Source organism: Chrysochloris asiatica, unplaced genomic scaffold (genome assembly GCF_000296735.1).
Source record: "Chrysochloris asiatica unplaced genomic scaffold, ChrAsi1.0 scaffold00008, whole genome shotgun sequence".
Classification (NCBI taxonomy): domain Eukaryota; kingdom Metazoa; phylum Chordata; class Mammalia; order Afrosoricida; family Chrysochloridae; genus Chrysochloris; species Chrysochloris asiatica.
The window spans coordinates 18,684,428-18,702,419 of NW_006408526.1; the positions used below are offsets into that span (position 1 = coordinate 18,684,428).

The following is a 17,992-nucleotide window of genomic DNA, read 5'->3' on the forward strand; positions in this document are numbered from 1 at the left end:
AGCTGCCTCTTGGGAGCGGCAAGAAGATTCTGCTGTGCTCTGCGGGTCGGCACGGCTTTAGCCCCCAGGAAAAGCCTTGGGGCCCTCGGACTGGGTCTGGGAAGGCCGCAGAGAAGGTTGGTTCCGCAAACTTTGCAGGCGGGAACCCTCCCCCTTCCATTTCCAGCTCCCCTAGAAATAAGCAGGATACTGTCAAGTGGGGGAAACAGGGAGATGGTAAGGAGGAGGGCGTCTGCGGGGATGTGCTTTTTATTTGGGGGAGGGGGGAGAGTGTGCTAGGGAAGAAGGCGTGTTACTGGGCGTCCGCTGTGGCCATGGACAGAGAAGGAGTGGGACGAAGAACTAGGGATATCTCCTGGGAATGGGACCTAAGGGACCTGACGCCGTCCAGTGCGGGAGAGGAAGAGGGAGCAAATGAAGGGAAAGAACTGCGTACCCGGAGTCAGCCCGGCTGCCGGGGGTGGATGGTGGGAGAATAGGATCTAGTCAGAGACTTCCGCGGAGAGGCTGCAGGAGACTCCAGAGACCCGGCGCTCCAGGAAGCTGTTGCCCCGTTTGCTGCAATTAGAAAGTTACAGAGGCTCTGGAAGGCTGCCCTATCTGCTGAGTAATCCACTCCTCTGCGGTGTCAGTGCAGACCCCTTTCCCGCAAGCAGCTCGAGCAAGCAGCCCGCAGCTCCGGTGCGTGTCCCGGGGATGGAGGGTTACGCAGACTGGGGTCCACGAACTGCGAAACGGCCGGGCAACACACATTGAAGTCAGTATGCCCAAAGAGCCACTTTGCAGTGGTTGATCATTCCTGACCTCCGCATCTCCCTTAGCAGTGCCGAGGATGCTAACTAAGCCTGTTCTCTTTGCAGCCTGGTGTCTTGGCGAAGGAAAAACGCGCGCGGAGAGGCATTTGAGGCGGAGCCTGAGAAGATCTCCCAGGCGCCGCTCGCTGGCCGCATTGCTAGCCGGCAATTGCTGCCTTAGTCCTTTGCTCGCGCACCTTCGCCCTTGCAAGGAGTTGTTTTGAGTGGCTTGCTCTCCGTCGTCTTCTTGGCTAGTGGGGACCGTGTGCTCAGGACGAGAAGCTTGGTGGGCTCGGCCCCTCCCAGCCCAGCGCCGATGAGTGCCAGGGCGCCCAAGGAGCTGAGGCTGGCTCTGCCGCCGTGTCTCCTCAACCGGACCTTTGCTTCCTCTAACATCAGTGGCAACGCGAGTGCTCGTGGTCCGGGCGGCGGCGGCACCTGCATAACGCAGGTGGGACAGCAGCTTTTCCAGTCTTTCTCATCCACTCTGGTGTTGATTATCCTAGTCACCCTCATATTTTGCCTCATCGTGTTGTCCCTCTCCACCTTCCACATCCACAAGCGTAGGATGAAGAAGCGGAAGATGCAGAGGGCTCAGGAGGAATACGAGCGCGATCACTGCAGTGGCAGCCACCGTGGTGGTGGGCTGTCCCAAGCAGGCAGCCAGGCCCCAGCCCACGGAAAAGAAACGCGGCTGGAGAGGCAGCCTCAGGACTCTGCCTTCTGTGGCCCCTCCAACGCCTCCTCCTCCTCTTCGTCCCCGGGCTTCCAGGGTCCCTGCCCTCCTCCTCCTCCACCACCAGTCCCCAGTCCACAAGGAGCACATACAGCCTCCTCCTGTTTGGACACAGCTGGCGAGGGCCTTTTGCAGACGGTGGTACTGTCCTGATTGTCTAGCTCCTCTCATCTCTCCGCTCTCCTTTACAGCTCTTTTGCTATCTTTGCTTCCCCCCACCACCACTCTCCTCCCTTCCTTTTCCACATTCCTTTGGCCTCTCTACTCTTTCTTCTTCGTTTCCTCGCTGCCCTCTCCTTACTTTGTTTCTCCTCCGCCGAGGCACTGTGCGGTATTTGTAAATATTGGGCGAGGAAAGTCTCGGAAGAAGAAGAAATAATGCTGATAATGCTACTTTATTAATATTTATAGTAATTATTATAATACTAATAACACAATCCAAGCGCATGACAAATCACGTAATTTCTTATTGTCAATGAAGGATGCGTCTTCCCTCTCCCCTCCCCCCCATGATAAGGAGGAGAAACCGCACAAGCTACCAAATATGTATTGACCCCTGGGAACAAAGGGAGGGGAGGAAGCTCAGTGGTGTTGTACATAGCTATCAAGTTAAGGTTCACTTACCTCCCTACACTCCCTACACTAAGTTCTCACTTTTCCTTCAGCTTCCTTCTCTTACCTATGCCCAACCCCAGCTGGGCTCAGGCAATACCATATTAATAAAGGAAATGTCTACACTAATTAAACACCAAGACTACAAGAGGCCTCCAAAACAGTTCTTCAAAGCGGCGAAACAAATATAGAGACTAGTTTAAATGTAGATATTTCAATCCCTGCGTGAACCCAGGAAAGGAGACATTTATGACAATTGGCCCTCTCCAGTCAGTCTTTTTCCTCACACCTTGGTATTAACCATTCATTTGTCCAAGGCAGGACATTTTAATTTACTTTTAGAAATGTCCCTCGCTGGCCGAGCATACAAACACTAATTATTAAATAAGTTCAAAACAAAAGCAAAGTTAATCCTTCCCTCCTTGCCCCGCCCGCTTCTGTACACCTTTGACTCATGGCATTTTCAGGATTCAGAGGATCCGGGAGCTGTCCAACCAGGTCTGGTGCTGAAATAGCTTCACCATTCATTCTGGTTACTGCCTCTGGTGCGCAGGTGGAAGAGGGGCTGTTTTGGAAAGTGACTATTAATAGTTTTCAGTTGGTTTCTTCCTTTTCTACAACTAGATTTGCTTGTACTGTTGAGTTTCTTATTATTAAACATCTTATTATTAAACATTTCTTATTATTAAAAACAAAGTATTAGGTGATGTGCAGTACTGGAAGTGCAGTATCTAACCAACCAGAATGTTTCTGCTTATTTTTAGAACAAGTATACCTTTGTTATATATTTATTCTATTGGTACCAAATACTGAATCAAACTACAGTTATGTACTATGTTTTCCAAACTGTATATTCTTGTTCTTAATTTCCAGCTGTTGATATAATGGCTACCACTGGATGTGAAATTCAGTGGTGCAGACCTGGCTTCTGCTGTTTCCAGAAGTGTTCTTTTGTACCTTACCCTGCAGTAGACTGTTATGAAAAGTTGACATAAATGTTTTTCTTTTTTCTTTTGTGAATAACAGAAACAACCACCACAACAGAAAACAAATAATGGATGTGCAGGAATGCCATCTATTAAAACATGGTTAATATTTAAACAGTGCCTGTAGTCCTCCCTGCATGCAGTTACCACCAGGAGGCAGTGGTGTGTGTGCTTGCTTGTTTGGTATGTGTTTGGGGTGAGATTGGTGGAGATGTTGGATAATTTGGATAACAGGGCATGCCAATTTCTTTGCAACCTGTTTAGTTAGAAATCTGTGTCTGTCTCTGTGATACATCAGAGGAGGGGGGTCTTTTTATCTTTCTGAGGCTTAGTTAACTTCACCGAATACAAGAGGTTGAGGGACAAAAAGTGGGAGAAGATAAATATTTTGTTCTTTCTTCTAATGCTAGTCAAGACTCTGTTAGAAATGGAGTATTCATATGGTTATTTACCACTTTCTTTTCCTTGAATTGATGATATAAGGGGAAGAAGCAAAATATAGCTTTAATTATATGCAGTGGCAACCCTTCTATTGGGAAACCAATCCTTAGAGAACTATTCAAAAGTCTGGAAAATGTATGGATAAGAATGACCTACCAAAAGCTCAACTGAAAGAGTCCTTCTGACCTGCACAGTATAAGGCAACAGTGACCCTACATACATCCCTCTTCCAAGTAACTAGTTGTTCTAGATGTTCTGTCTTGGTTACAGGAATATGTGCTCTTATCCAGAAAAAAATATTACCTCTGAAGTTTTAGGTCATCTATTAAATTGCCAATTGCCCAAGTGCAGTCAGAATCTTTATAAAATTATTTAATAAGCTTAATTTTAATCACTCCTTCCTGAAGCACAGTGGATCATCATTTAAGTATACTATGTTATAATATTAGTCTGACTAGGTATAATCTTGGGTACAGTAACAATGAACCAGATTCCTGTGCCTTAGTCACTTCCTGGTAATAGGCAAAAGAGTGCATTAACTCCCTCAGGCCACTAGGGAATCCTTTAGTGCATCAGAATGACTAAGGCACTATGAAGTTGAAAGCCCATTAATTTCTGTAGCTCACCCTCATCCAGCTGTAGCTCTTTAATATCTTATTATAGAATGTCTTTTAGTCTTGAAATTTGAAGAGAATTACAGAGCTTCCTCATTTCCAATGAGCTCTACCAAGTGCATGAATATTACTTTCGTTCCTTTATTTGGTGCACATTTTACAGTTAATAATTTCCCATTTTATTAAAGCAATAAGATGTTCTGTTGTGAGCAGTGTAGGATGATGATTCCATTTCCTTGGTGCTGAAGCTACTTATACATTCTTGCCTTATGAATCATAGTGCATTCAAGGCATGCAATAATAATCCCTTTCCAAGGAGCAGCCTACAAACTCTGGTGGTAACTATGAAATTGCCCTATATTATTTCCCCCAAAAGAAATAGAAGGAACAGGAGAAATAAAATCAGTGTATGTTGTAAAAACAAAAAGATCTTGATACCTCTAACCATGGACACACATATCTGTATTTGCTTTTATTGTATACCTTTAAATGTATATACCTTTCTCCATCAATTGACTATGGCTTCATATTTTTAATATTGCTTTCATGTAAAGATGATGTGGTTTTTAAAATCAAATTTCATGCTGAGTTAAATTTACTCAGAACTCCAAACTTCAGTGGTGTCATTTGAGATTTTTTTTTAAGATAGAAAATTATATAAAAATTTAGTAATGCCAGTTCCCACGCAAAATTATTGCAATAAGCACATATCCAAGCAATTCACATAGGCCCTATTTAAAGCACTTCTTCTAGTAGAGCTCAATTGACAGTTTCTGGAGTTTGGGTAATACCAACAGGACATTTTAGTTTTCAATGATATGAAACAAAAGGCAATCTGGAAGTAGCTAAATGTATTCAGGATTTATCCACTCTTGTCCCATCAAACTAATTGCTTCAAATCCCGATAGCTACAGCTCAACTTCTGCACTTGCTACTCAGTGGCATGCTTGATTCTAATGGTTTTTAAAAATGGGAAAATTTGAGAAATAATGCCATTATGCCAACTGTATGGGACTCCGAATCTTAAAGATGTAGAAGGATATAGTCTTTAGAATTTATATATGCCCATAGATACGTATTTATATATGCATACATTTTGTACAAATTTACAATTGACTTTTTGTATTCTCTTTTCTGCCATTACAAGAATGAGATGGAAACCAAATAGTTGTTCCATCTTCTTAGCCAGAAAGGATACTGAAAAGTCAGGTATATGCATGCGCTTATGTTTCTGGGATCAAATCTGAATGACTTTCTCCTTATTTCACAAAAGGAGATAGTTCTGGTTGACTTGAGGAATTCATAATTAGATAACACTCTTTTTTTTAGGTTAATGACTCTAATGTAGCAATGATATTTGAGTTACGACAAGTGTATATATGTGGTCAAAATACCTAAATGGAGAGCAAAAGAGATTTGGAGACATCTAGACTAAAAACTTGGAGTTTGACTAGATTTTTCCTTTTTAACCTATCTGTTGTGTGGTGATATAACTTATATCTGCATAATTAATACAAAGTGAAAGTAAAGTTTAGTTCAATAATTAGTTTTTGGAAAATATGGATAAATTAGGTTTAACAAAACTTCTTTGGCATCTGACTTTCCCATCATTTCTTTCTTTACAAAGTGAATTAACTAGGTAATGGCTAAAATTCAATTTTTCTTTCAATGTGCAGACATGCTTTCAGTGCTTTTCTGTAGACAACAGTTGAGCAACTGCTAGTTGATACTACTTGAAACTTACAGATCAGATGATAACCTCCGGTGCATTCCCATATGAATCTGGACTTTGAATCTGAATTTGAAAAGTCACTTATCTGGATCATCTTCCTTTGGAACCAGTTACTGTGGTTCATAGTTGTTTCAATTCACATTAGAATAAATTGCCCTGTTGTTTAGAACTGTAATTATTACATTGAACATGAATCTGATTCTGATTTGTTTCTATTTATCTATTAATTTATTTGGTAACACTTGAGAAACAGTTTCTATGGCCTAACATCAGTACTTATTAATGTCACCAATCTGATAAATACAATTGGTGCCATCATGTAGGGCCACTTAACTGAGAATAATAATTTAATTAACTTTAATTGTGGGGCAATGATTTATAAAAGTGATCCCACCTGGTTAATACAGGGATATTTCCCTGATATTTATTATTTCATTTGGTTATTTCTATAGAGAGAATAACAACTACAACCACAACAATGACAACACCACCAACAGAGGAAATGATCTTGAACTTAGATATAGCCAATAGAAAGAATAAAACATATTAGAACTCATGGACGTTTTGTTTTGCTTTTCTATCAATAAAAACATTTTATTGTTAACTGGCCTTTTGGACACTATTTCCTTATTAATTTATAATATAGCAGGCTCACAAAATTACTCATTCTATTACTCTCAGATATTCAAAGAAATTGCAGGGTTTTAAAAAAAAATTCTCTATTACTCTTCTGATCTTCCTCACAAACAAACTGACATCTAAGTAATGAGAAGTGTATACATTTTATTTCAACCCAATAAACATAGTCCAATATAATAATGTACCAGTTCCTTTAGGCAGATCCTCAAGCTCTTTTAGTCTTTATGATTAGTCTTTCTTATTTCTTTCACTTCTCTAATTTAACCAAGTGTATGGGCAAGGGATGTTGCTTACATGATTTTGTGACAGTTGTGGGAGAAGAGGCACCTCAAAGTCCCATAATTGTCTGTGGATGCAGGCTGTTCCCTGCTGAATAGCAGCCAGTCCAGACTGCTCCCTAGACTGAGGTACTGCTGCCGTATGATGTTTTTGTGGTGACATTCACCATTGAAATCTCACACTCTAGACTTTTGTCCCCAGTCTCTAAGTCTTCATTCATGTGATCTATGCATTCTGACCACGGTCATCCGCTGATGTGACAGTCTCTCACAAATGTGTGCCCTTGTTGGAGATTAGAAACCTCTAGGTATCCTGCATGCCATGGGGTTACCATAATAAGCTATGGGTTCTGTCTCAGGGTCATTCATTAATTTCCCTCCTACTGCTACTTCAAGGAGCTCTGGTAGCATAGTGGTTATGAATCAGGCTGCAAACCTTAAGGTCAGCAGTTCGAGACTACCGGTTGATCCACGGGAGAAAGATGAGGCTTTCTGCTTCCTGTAAAGATTTACAGTCTTGGAAACCCTGTACAGGGTCACTGACTTGATGGCACTTAACAACAACAACAACTGCTACTGCAGCTCCACCTTTAGTCCCATGTTAGATAGTATCACAAAATAAGAATTTATTTTGAGGTCTTGGCACCCCACACTAATACCTTTTGGAAGACTTGCCATTTTAGCTCTAAACCTCAGGCTTCTCCAAAGCAATTTAGATACTTCTGAAGTGCTACCTGCCTCTGTTTGGCTTAGAACTGTGAACAAAGAGGAACATGACAGTCCTAACAGCAGCTGCTTCACTTTTCTGGCACTTACATTTTTTTTTTTTTTTTAATTCTCCAGACTTAATGCCCTGCCTCTTTTTCCTCCCTAAAACTCCTTCTACTATGGCTGAGTCATAAGGTTAACTTCCCACTTCTTCCCAGCTTCAGCATCTTGACTATTAATGATAGTTGAACAGGGTGTAGGAGACAGATAGTTTTTATTGATAATGGATCCTAAGTTGGGAGATATTTGAAACATGTAATGCTTCTTGCAAAGGACATTTATTTATGATTAAGTTATCCCCCCCCCCATTTTGCTATAAAAGTTAGAACTAGACTGTTACCCTGCATTTATTGTTGTATCATCTCACTCAGTCACTCCAGTTTGACTACAAAACCTGACTACTGATTGCATGTTTTAATTTCTACCAACAGTCACTACTTGACCTCCAAGAAGGCACATCTTTTTTCTTCCCAATAATAGGTCTGTTATTCAACTCTACTCCTACTCTCCCAGAGGTGCAGGCTGTGCATAAGAAATATTTCCTTTGAGCTGAGATAAGTTTTCAGTGGATATTAAATATTGTGGGGAGGGGTAGCTATCTCTACCTGAATGCAGTAGGAAGCATGGGTTGGTGTCACAACCAAAACTCTAGCTGTGCTCTTCTTTATTCCCAGTAGATATAGAGCCCCTATTCTATGCTGTTTGGCCCAAGAGTAGTGGGTATTAACCACTACTTTAGCTTTCACAAGATTGGCATGGCTCCATTTTCTGACTCCTCTGACATCCCTTTTGTTGTTGTTGAGTCTATTTCAACTCACAACGATCCATATGATAGAGTGGAACTGTCTGATAGGGTTTTCTAGACTGATTTTTAGTTCTACTTGTTTATACATAGGTGATTATTCCAAGTTGGATGGCACAAATTCAGTGATGACAGACAAATGCCATCTCCTTCTCACCACCCCTACTACCCAGGTAATCTCTTGGGTTATGTTTAAGGCAGCTGTCAAACACCCTTGTGAGAAATCATAGGTGTCGCCAATATTTTGTGCTTCAGTGTAGGTCAGTCAGTCATATCAAGTGATTCTGTGATGGAAGGGAGAAGAGAAAGTATAGGTCTTCAACAGGGAAGAGCAAAGAGAAGAGAGACTAGAAGACAGACTTCTCTAACTTTGCCCTATGGACAGGGCTTTCTTTCTTATCTCAATGAATCCTATGGGGATAGTCATAAAGAATTGTCATAATGTGCTAGACTGCAAAAGTTGGTTTGAATTGCAAGGTTGGTGGTTCAAGCTCACCAGCTGCTCCTTGGAAACCCTATACAGGGTCGCTATGGGTCAGAACTGACTCGATGGCACTTAATAACAACAACAAATACATTAGAATGTGACCACGCAATGCAAGATTATGAATGGGATTCAAAAAGTTTGTGGAAAAATTTCGTTTTTCCACGAACTTTTTGAAACCCTCTCCTATTTGTACGGTCTGTTCTTAGTCCTGTTCATAGGTGGCTTCATTCTTTTGCTCTAGCTATGCTGCCCTGTTTCTGACAGATGTTATTCAGCCTTATTTCTTTCCTTTTTAGTCACATTCTGATGTCTAATCCTGGGCTGGCCACTGTCATTCTTCACTGGATTGATGAACCTTCCAACCTCCATTCAGCATTTGAAAGTTCATTCAGCCAGCAGATATTAAGAGCCAACTATATCTAGATATCAGTTTAGGTGCTAGAAATACAGCAGTGAACAATACAGGAACAATGTCTTGTCCTCTAGGGGATTTCATTCTAGGGAAGAGAGACAACAAGATATATAAGAGAGACAAACAGGATATATAAGAACATCATAGAGTACATTTTATGGAGATAAATGCCATGGAGAAAAGAAAACAGAGTGAGGATAAAGAATATGACAGGAGAGAGTGCTGAATTTGAAATAGGGTTGTCAGAATAAGTCAAATGAAAAACATTATATTTGAACAAATACTTGAAGAAGTCATGTACATATATTGCTGTTAAGTACCATCGAGTTGGTTCCAACTAATAGTGACATTATATAGGGTATCTGAAGAGTGGTTGGTAGATTTGAACTGCCAACTTTGAGGTTAGCAGTCCAGTGCTTATCCTACAGTGTCATACCAGGACTTTGTCAGTTTTGACTCATAGTTACCCTATGACCTATAGTGTTTCCAAGGAACGACTGGTAAGTTTGAACCACCAAACTTGTGGTTAGGAGTCTAGTACTTATTCTACAGTGCCATACCAGGACTCTGTATAAATGTCTATGTATATGAACCCCTGGTGTGGTGCTGTAGGATAAGCACAGGACTGTAAGGTCAGTTTGAACCACACACGGTCAATGATTCAAATTCACCAGTCACTCCTTGGAAATCCTATACTGGGTCATATGAATTGGAGCCAACTTGACAGCACTTAACAACAATACATATATATATATACGTATATATATATATACACATATGTATGTGTGTTCTTTTTGCAAATATATATATTGGGTTAATTGATTAAAGATTGTGCTAGAAGGATTTGTAAAATGATTATACCTAAAATTATAGTTTGATAAATGAATTTTAGTGGAAAAAGGAAAGAAGGCCCTGAGACTCTCCAAGTGGGAATGAGGGGTAAAATCTGCCCTTAACCTTGGGGTGACTGGAGTTAGTGAACAAATAAATATCAGTTCATTTGAAGTGTGGTGATAAATATGTACAAAAGGAGCAGAAAATAATAACTAAGTCTGTCTAGGAAGGTTAGGGAAAGGCTACTCAGAAGAGGTAATATTTGAATTGGGTTTTCAGAGGTAAGTAGGAGTTCACTAAAAGAGGGAAAAACATTTTTGTCAGAAGAGAAAACATACCCAAAGCACAGATGCTAGAGAATATGCATATTTGGGGAACATTAAGATGTTCATTCTGGGATTAGAATATGAGTAAGAAGTAGAGATGAATAAGATTGATAAAGGCTCTTCATGGTTTTGTGGCTATATTTTTTCTGCTGTCAGTGAGAGTCAGTGAGGAATTTTGAATATAAACAATGTTATAGATCTGGTTTTCTTTAAAATTATTTTGGCAGCATCAGATACGAGGGTGGTGTCAGAAATGGAGTTAGGAACACTAGTTAGAAGTCAACTGCAATAATGCTTGTGACAAATGATAAGGATTTGAACACAGGGACAAGTGGGGAATGAAAAATAGAGATAAATATTCAAGGACCTGCTCGCTTATGGAGTTGATGAAGTTGGTGATTAATCAATGCATGTTTTGAGGGAGAGGCAGCAAAATGGGAAGGAATTGGAGGGGTTAGATTGATACTTTCTATGAGGGTAAGTCAAAAAGTATTGCTACAAAATCATAGAAAACTTTAGTAAGCAAAAATATCAAAATATGAAGCTACATATTTCTCAGCATATCTTCCATCTAGTTCTATACACTTCTGAAGGTGGTGTTTCCATCTCGCTAACCTTCTCAAAGAATTCTGCACTCTTTGATTTCTACCATATCCAAACAGCAGTTTTGACATCATTGAAGACTCAAATTATGTTCATTTTAGATGTTAGTTTTGTTTGGGGCTCAAAAAGAAGTATGATGGGGCAAGATCAGGGCTATAGAATGGATGGGGTAAAGTTCCTCATAAAAATTCTCAGAGGACCACCCTTGCTACCCTCTAAGAATGAATAGATGCATGGTTGTGATGCAAAAACTTACTCAGTGCAACTTCCCTGACCTTTTTTTCACCAGTGCAGTTTTTAATTTTCTTAAAACTTCTAAAAGCCCCCACAATTGTCCTTTGTCTTTCAAGAAAATCTGCCAAGATTATCCCTTGGGAATCCCAAACAACAGTTTCCATAACCTTCTTGGCTGGCCTCTCTACCTTGAAATTAACTGGCCCAACAGACGCCCTTAGAAGTCACTGTTTTGAATGGTCCTGTTTTGGAAGGCATCCTAATAAGACTAAGACAAGTGTATTACTGAGAGACCTTGTCTGGAGACACCTACTAACCACAAGAGCATGTTTAAAAATGTTTTGTTTGGAATAAAATCATGCATGTATGAACTGGAATTCCAGTAACGATACTTTTTGACTTGCCCTTGCATTTTGTGAATCAGGGAAACAGTCTGGGTGCTACTTATCTGCTATGATTTCGAGACAAAGATGGAGGTTCTGGGCTTTACAGAGTCTATGATGAGTTTGTCTCCAGGTTATGCTCAGACTGTGGTGAAGCCTAGCTCTATGGAGCAGCCTTCAGTTTGGCATGTGAGCTTCAAGAAATAGCAGTGTCACTGTCATGTAATTCCTGGAATGACTACTCATAGCCTGTCAAGTTGGAGGAGTTCCCCATATGTCTAGAAGTGTGTTCTAACATTAGCTTCTAGGCCAATTTTTTTTGCAATTCTGAGCCATGACTTTAGAGAATTGTGAAGTTATACAGGATTTACTATAAACCCTGCTTGATTCGCTTGGAATAGAAGTGACCATTCACTGCTAGTGATATGAAACAACATGCATACTGCTGAGAGGCAACCCCATGATGTAGGTGAACTTATTGAGAAACCAACACAACTAGTAATGCTGGGGAAATGCCTGGGTTCAAATCGTGGTTCTTCCACTTGGTAGCTATAAGACCTTGAACAAGTTCCTTACATCTTCCTTCTTCAGTTTTACAAAGGTTTGTTGTGTGGATTAAATGAAAAAATACATGCAAAAGTCTAGCAATAATGGGAACTAAGAATATGTGAATTCTTGTTCATGCTTCATTTGTAGGGTTGGGGAAAGAGATGAGAAAGGGAAAGGGTTATTTTCTGGTCAACGATAAGTAGCAAAATTCATGTTCTTTGTGCTCTGAATTCACATTCCAGTTCTGGGAGTGTTGGGCATATTGTAGTTATTCAGTAAAGAAGCTATTTAATAAACAAATAAATGTATGAATGCATTGGGACACACAGCTGATGAAGTCTTTGGTACTATTGTCAGAGGAGCCTGGTTAGAACCACATAGGCAGCAAAAAAGCAAAAGGTGACAGGATATTTGTGACAGTTATCAATTTCACTTGACTTCTAGATAATAATAATAGCATCATTGAAATCTTGGGCATTTTTCACCATGTGTATCTTTGAAGAAATGATTTGAAGATGTCAAAGCTCCACTCTCATCACTTTAGCTCTACCCTTTTGTTGGTCTGATTAACCCCGAAAAGCTTTTTTTTTTTTTAGGACCTAAAGTTCAATACTTCACATGGGTGGTATAGGAACAATTTGTCAACTATAATTGCTGAGGCTAAATAAACATTGAAGTTAAAAGATCAGGTAAGCAATCAGTCATTTAATTTTTTTTTTTTTTTAAGTATAGATTGAGCCCTCTCCACTTGGGCAGATGCCAAAGAAGAAGGTAGGAATCCTCCTTTTAAAGTGTTTAGGACTCAGAATGAAATAATATAAGGGAAATCAAGTATTAAAAACAACTCAAAGTACAGTGAATACAAACAAATCATTACTGGTGTATTCTTTTATTTTCATATCAGAAGGTACCCATGGGACTCCACTTATTTAAAGACAGAGAAAGCTGGGTCTGGCAGCAGATTTTGGGGTTGAAGCCCTCCTCCCTCCCCACCCCCCACCCCCAAATAAAAGAAGGCCTAGATTTTACTCTTTGGACAAGCAAGCATTATGTCATTGTCCTTCCATGATTTTGAAAACCACAGGCTCTTGGAGAAATTGTCACAACCCACCCTTTCCTCTTTCTCTCTTTTTTCTTCTAACTACTGCAGGGTAAGGAGCTCTGGTAGTGTAGTGGTTACGAATCGGGCTGCTAACCTCCAGGTTGGTAATTCAAAACTACCATCCATTCCGTGGGAGAAAGATGAGATTTTGAGCTCCTGTAAAGATTTACAGCCTTGGAAACCCTATATAGGGTCACTATGAGTCAGAACCGACTCCACGGTACTTAACAACAACAACAATTTCAGGGTGCTCTTAATGCCCAACAAAGTACCAGTGTCCCACTCTGTGCTCCACCCAACTTTAAGGTCAGATCTCCCAAAGTCATACTTCCCACTTCAGACCATTATCTCTCTGAAAATTAAAAATGAAAATGTGTGCCCTTAAGTTCTATGATCTACTCCCGACTTTCCCAGGACCTCACTCTTGGCAACATTTGGTATCAATCACCAATAATTATTTAAGATAAAATTCTCATTTACCAAATGCCTTAGGTAGGAAGGGACATTTCAGGTTAGGTCTTTCATTCAGGAGGGTTCATTTCAGGTCCCCTCTGATCCTACCAAAAGTACAGTCACCTACCTAACTGTGTCCTCATCAGACAAGACATAGGACACATTAAGATCCTAAAAAAAATATGACTCCCTCAACCCATCCCTATCATATTATTTAAAATAGCACCCCCAAAAAACTATAAATAAGGAAGTCCATTAAAATTCTGATTTTTCCCTTGGCAGCTATTTTTTTGGTGAAACTTTTTACTGTAAACTGAGTGAAGGTTTACAGAGCAGATCATCCATTTTACATTTTAAAAAATCATGCACTTTGTTTCATCTCAATGATTGTAATCTTCTCCATGGATCAATAATTATTCCACTTTCCTCCTTGTCATTCTTATTTCCATTCCAGCCTCTTTTCCAACCCATCTGAACTTTGTCCTTAGGTAAATGTTGCCCTTTTTATCTTGAATGGCAAGCATACCTTGTTAGTGTTGTTGTCCCCCCTAGATACCTATCTACCACTTGGCTGAAAATTAGGCCACAAGGGTGAATTCCATTGCAGACCTGAAGGGTCATTGAGGGCCACAGTCTCTGGTTTCTCCAGTCTCTTTCTGACCAGTTCTTGGCAATCATCTTTTAAAATAACTTTTTTATTTTCCCATATTTAGTTTCCCTGATATATAATCTCGCAAGCACCAAGTAGGCCATTTGAAGCAACTTGGCATCCTAGTGTGGCCTCTCCAAAAGCTAACAGCTAACATATGACTGAGGGTTGGTTCTAAGATTGGCTCTGGGAAGTTCATCAGCTAACCCTCTAAACTTTCTGGGCTGCTTCCCCTAGAGTAGATATGTGTTTCTTCAGATCAGCATGGTTCCTTCTGTGCAGGAACCCACAGGGTCTCCTTAGGTCTATTTAACAGTTTCCTGATTTCTCACTCAGGTTTGGGGGATCACCTTGGCTAGGTGGATCATGAACATGTGCTCACTTCCACAGCTTCTGCACACCCTTTCCTCTTTGGATGCCAGAGTTTCCTCTGGAGCTACTTCATCACTGACTTACACTTTCTCCAAGCCACTCCATTTGTAGGCCTGAAGCAGCATCTGCCCAGTCTTTATTCCCTTTCCCAGATGCCACCAGTACAAGGCAACAGGAACAACAAATCAGGGGCAAAATCTCCAGGAGGCGTGGTTTCAACCCAACACAGTTCTTTGTTTTTAAGTTTTTATTGTGAATTGTGTGACAGTTTATATGGAAGAACATTAACTTTACATTCATCCTGTCTTATTTCATTTCATTGCAATGATTACAATTCCCTGTATGCATAATCAAACAGCCCAAGGGTACACCCCGCAAGCCTGTCCCCTGGCGTCAACACACAGACCCTCTCCATCTCAGACTTCTCCATCTCTCCACGTCTTCATCTCTGCTTCCATCTCTGGCATCATTGCTTCTCTGGATAGGGTCCTGCACTCTGCTCTTCTACCTTGATGGTTCTAGGGTCCTCCGCTCCTGGACTGCAAGATCAACCACTCTCCTCCTTTTGTTACAAAACATCTACCTTTACATTTATAACACTCACAATCTGTCCTGATAGGAATTATTCACTATTGAACCACAACAGTCTTATCCCCATCTCCTTTCACCATCCCTGTCCAGACATGTTGGAAACCACTCAGTGAAAATTCTACCTTCCCCTGTTCTACCCTAGGCTCCCTCTTGAAAGCTTGTAAGCGAGTCACGTCATGCCTTTGTAGTCCCCCTTTTGGGTAGCCAATGTCTAAGTTGCCCATCCCTGTCAACCCTGTGTGCCGTGGAGATGGGAATGATCTTCACTATAAAGATTTGTTCCCTCTTTTGAGCTACTACATCAACAAGCATAGGTCAAGTTCATCAAATTGTAGGGGATTACTCTTTTTTTCCTCTTCTTTTTTTCTCTAGTCGAGTTCTGGTAATCCAGCAATTGAAGCCAGGGCAAATGGGTACTATCTGCAAGTGTGGGTGTTCTTATGCATCTCCTCTTCACTTCATATCAGCTGGATACTTCATTCTCCGCTCTAGTCGTCTGTGGCCTTATTTCTGCAGTCTTGCCATACTGCTGGCCAACTATGTCTCAACCCAGGTTGACAGGAGTGTATTGAACATGGTAGGACTTAGCTCACAACTTCATTGCTGTTTTTCCCCCACTTCTCCTTATCAGTGACCAATGTGCTCAGAAAGCAGCAGGGCCACATGCCTGCTCACGTATTCCCCTTGAATCTTAGTCATGGAAGGGGGTTTGCCCTGAGGGGACCTGACCACTTGCCTTGATGGCTCCTGGGTGGACGACTTGCTTGTTCTTGTAGTGGTCAGTCAGACTGTCGTTATTGTTTTTTACTTTTCCTGCTGGTCTTTCTTTCAAGAAGTGTCTTCTGTTCTTCTAGCTGTTCCAGGTTGGTCTTCTTGTCCTTTCAGAGGAAATTTCCCACCTCAAAAGGTTCTGGATGAGAATCAGTATTCCGTCTATGGTCTTATGCAATGCAAAGGCTCTGTAGGAAGCCTCCTTCAATGGTGACATTCCATTGTTGTTATTTTTTATTTTTAAAATGTTTTATTGTGAATTATGTGATAGTTTACATGGGAGAACATTAGCTTTACATTCATCATATTGTATATCATTACAATGCCATGGTTACAATCCCCTTCATGCATCATCAACCAACCAAAGGGTATATACCTGGCTAGCCTGCCCCCTGGTCATCAGCACACAACCCTTCTCCCTCTCTGGGTCTAGAGTTCCCAGCCACTCCATTGTTCTACATCATCGTCTCTGCCTCCATCTCTGGCATCACTGTTTTTCTGGGTAGGGTCCTGCACTCCGCTTTTCTCCCTTGATGGTCCCAGGAACCTCTGCTCCTGGACTGCAAAGTCAACCACTCCCCTCCTTTTGCTCCAAAACATCTACCTTTACATTTCCAGTCCTCACAGTCATTATTCGCTATTGAATCACATGAGTGATATCCCCATCTCCTTTCGTTAGTCCCACCCAGACAGATTGGATGCCACTCAGTGGAGATTCTACCTTCCCTCATGCCCTCTGGATCTAGGCTCCCTCTTGAAAGCTTGTAAGCCAGTCACTTCTTGCCTTTGTAGCTCCCCCATTTTGGGTAGCCAATGTCCAACCAACACAGTTCTTTTATCTTTATAAAAATATCAGCATCATTTAAAGAGAGGGAAACTTTACCACCATTTATTTTTATCTGAACACAGAGTCCATTTGTAGCTGTTTTATATTCAATTATCTCAAATAACCCTCAGAGTAAACTTACAACAGATCTGTTACTATTCCCATTTTATAGATGAAGAACTGAGGCTCAAAGAGATTAAGTAATTTCCCCCAAGGTAATGCAGCTGGAGAGTAATAAAATCTGATAAGAAATCAAGAACCTTGAGTGAAGATTTGCCCCTGCTTCTTTTTCTCCATGTCCCTGGGTCAAAATACTATTTCTGTGACTTTTTCATTTCAATAAATTGCTATTTCTGTGAGACTGCCTAAACATTCTCTGAAATGTACCTTAAAAACAAAGATGCATCCAAAACAAATGTATGCAGCCTTTTAGAACACTCATCAACATGTAATCCAGGGACTTAGTTACTTCAGAATCAGAGGTGTGGAAAGGATAGTCAAGCCTGTTAAATCAATAGATTTTCTGGGTCTGACCTAGTACTTAATGAGTCTGAATCTCTAGGGATAGGTCTCAGGAACTTGCATCATTAGCAAAGCCTCCAAGTAATTGTAATGCACATTGTTGTTTGTTAGGTGCCATTGTGTAGAGTAGTTTCCAATTCATAGGGACCCTCTGTATAACAGAATGAAACATTGTCTGGTCTTGCCCCATCCTCACAATTGTTATTATATTTGATTCATTGTTGCAGTCACTGAGTCAATCTATCTCATTAAGAGTCCTCCTCTTCCACTGACCCTTTACTTTCTCCAGTCATATTTGGATTGAGTGCTTTTCAGCCTGAGGGTCTCATCTTCCAGCATTCTAATAATGTTCTGCTGCTACCCATAACATTTTCAGCGATGGATCCCTCATATTTCCTAGTCTGTCGTAATCTGAAATCTCCACTGAAATCTATCCACCATGAATGATGTTGCTGGTGACATAGCTTCCATCATCA

At 40.8% G+C, this 17,992-nt stretch overlaps 1 protein-coding gene across 1 annotated transcript; it reads left to right on the plus strand.

Moving 5' to 3' along the window:
* Positions 1–1,110: 1,110 nt before the first annotated feature.
* On the plus strand, positions 1,111–1,683 carry LOC102835111 (chromosome unknown open reading frame, human C11orf87). Its single transcript, XM_006833803.1, has one exon. It carries the CDS (start codon positions 1,111–1,113, stop codon positions 1,681–1,683), a length of 573 nt encoding a protein of 190 aa, XP_006833866.1.
* The last annotated feature ends 16,309 nt before the right edge of the window (positions 1,684–17,992 follow it).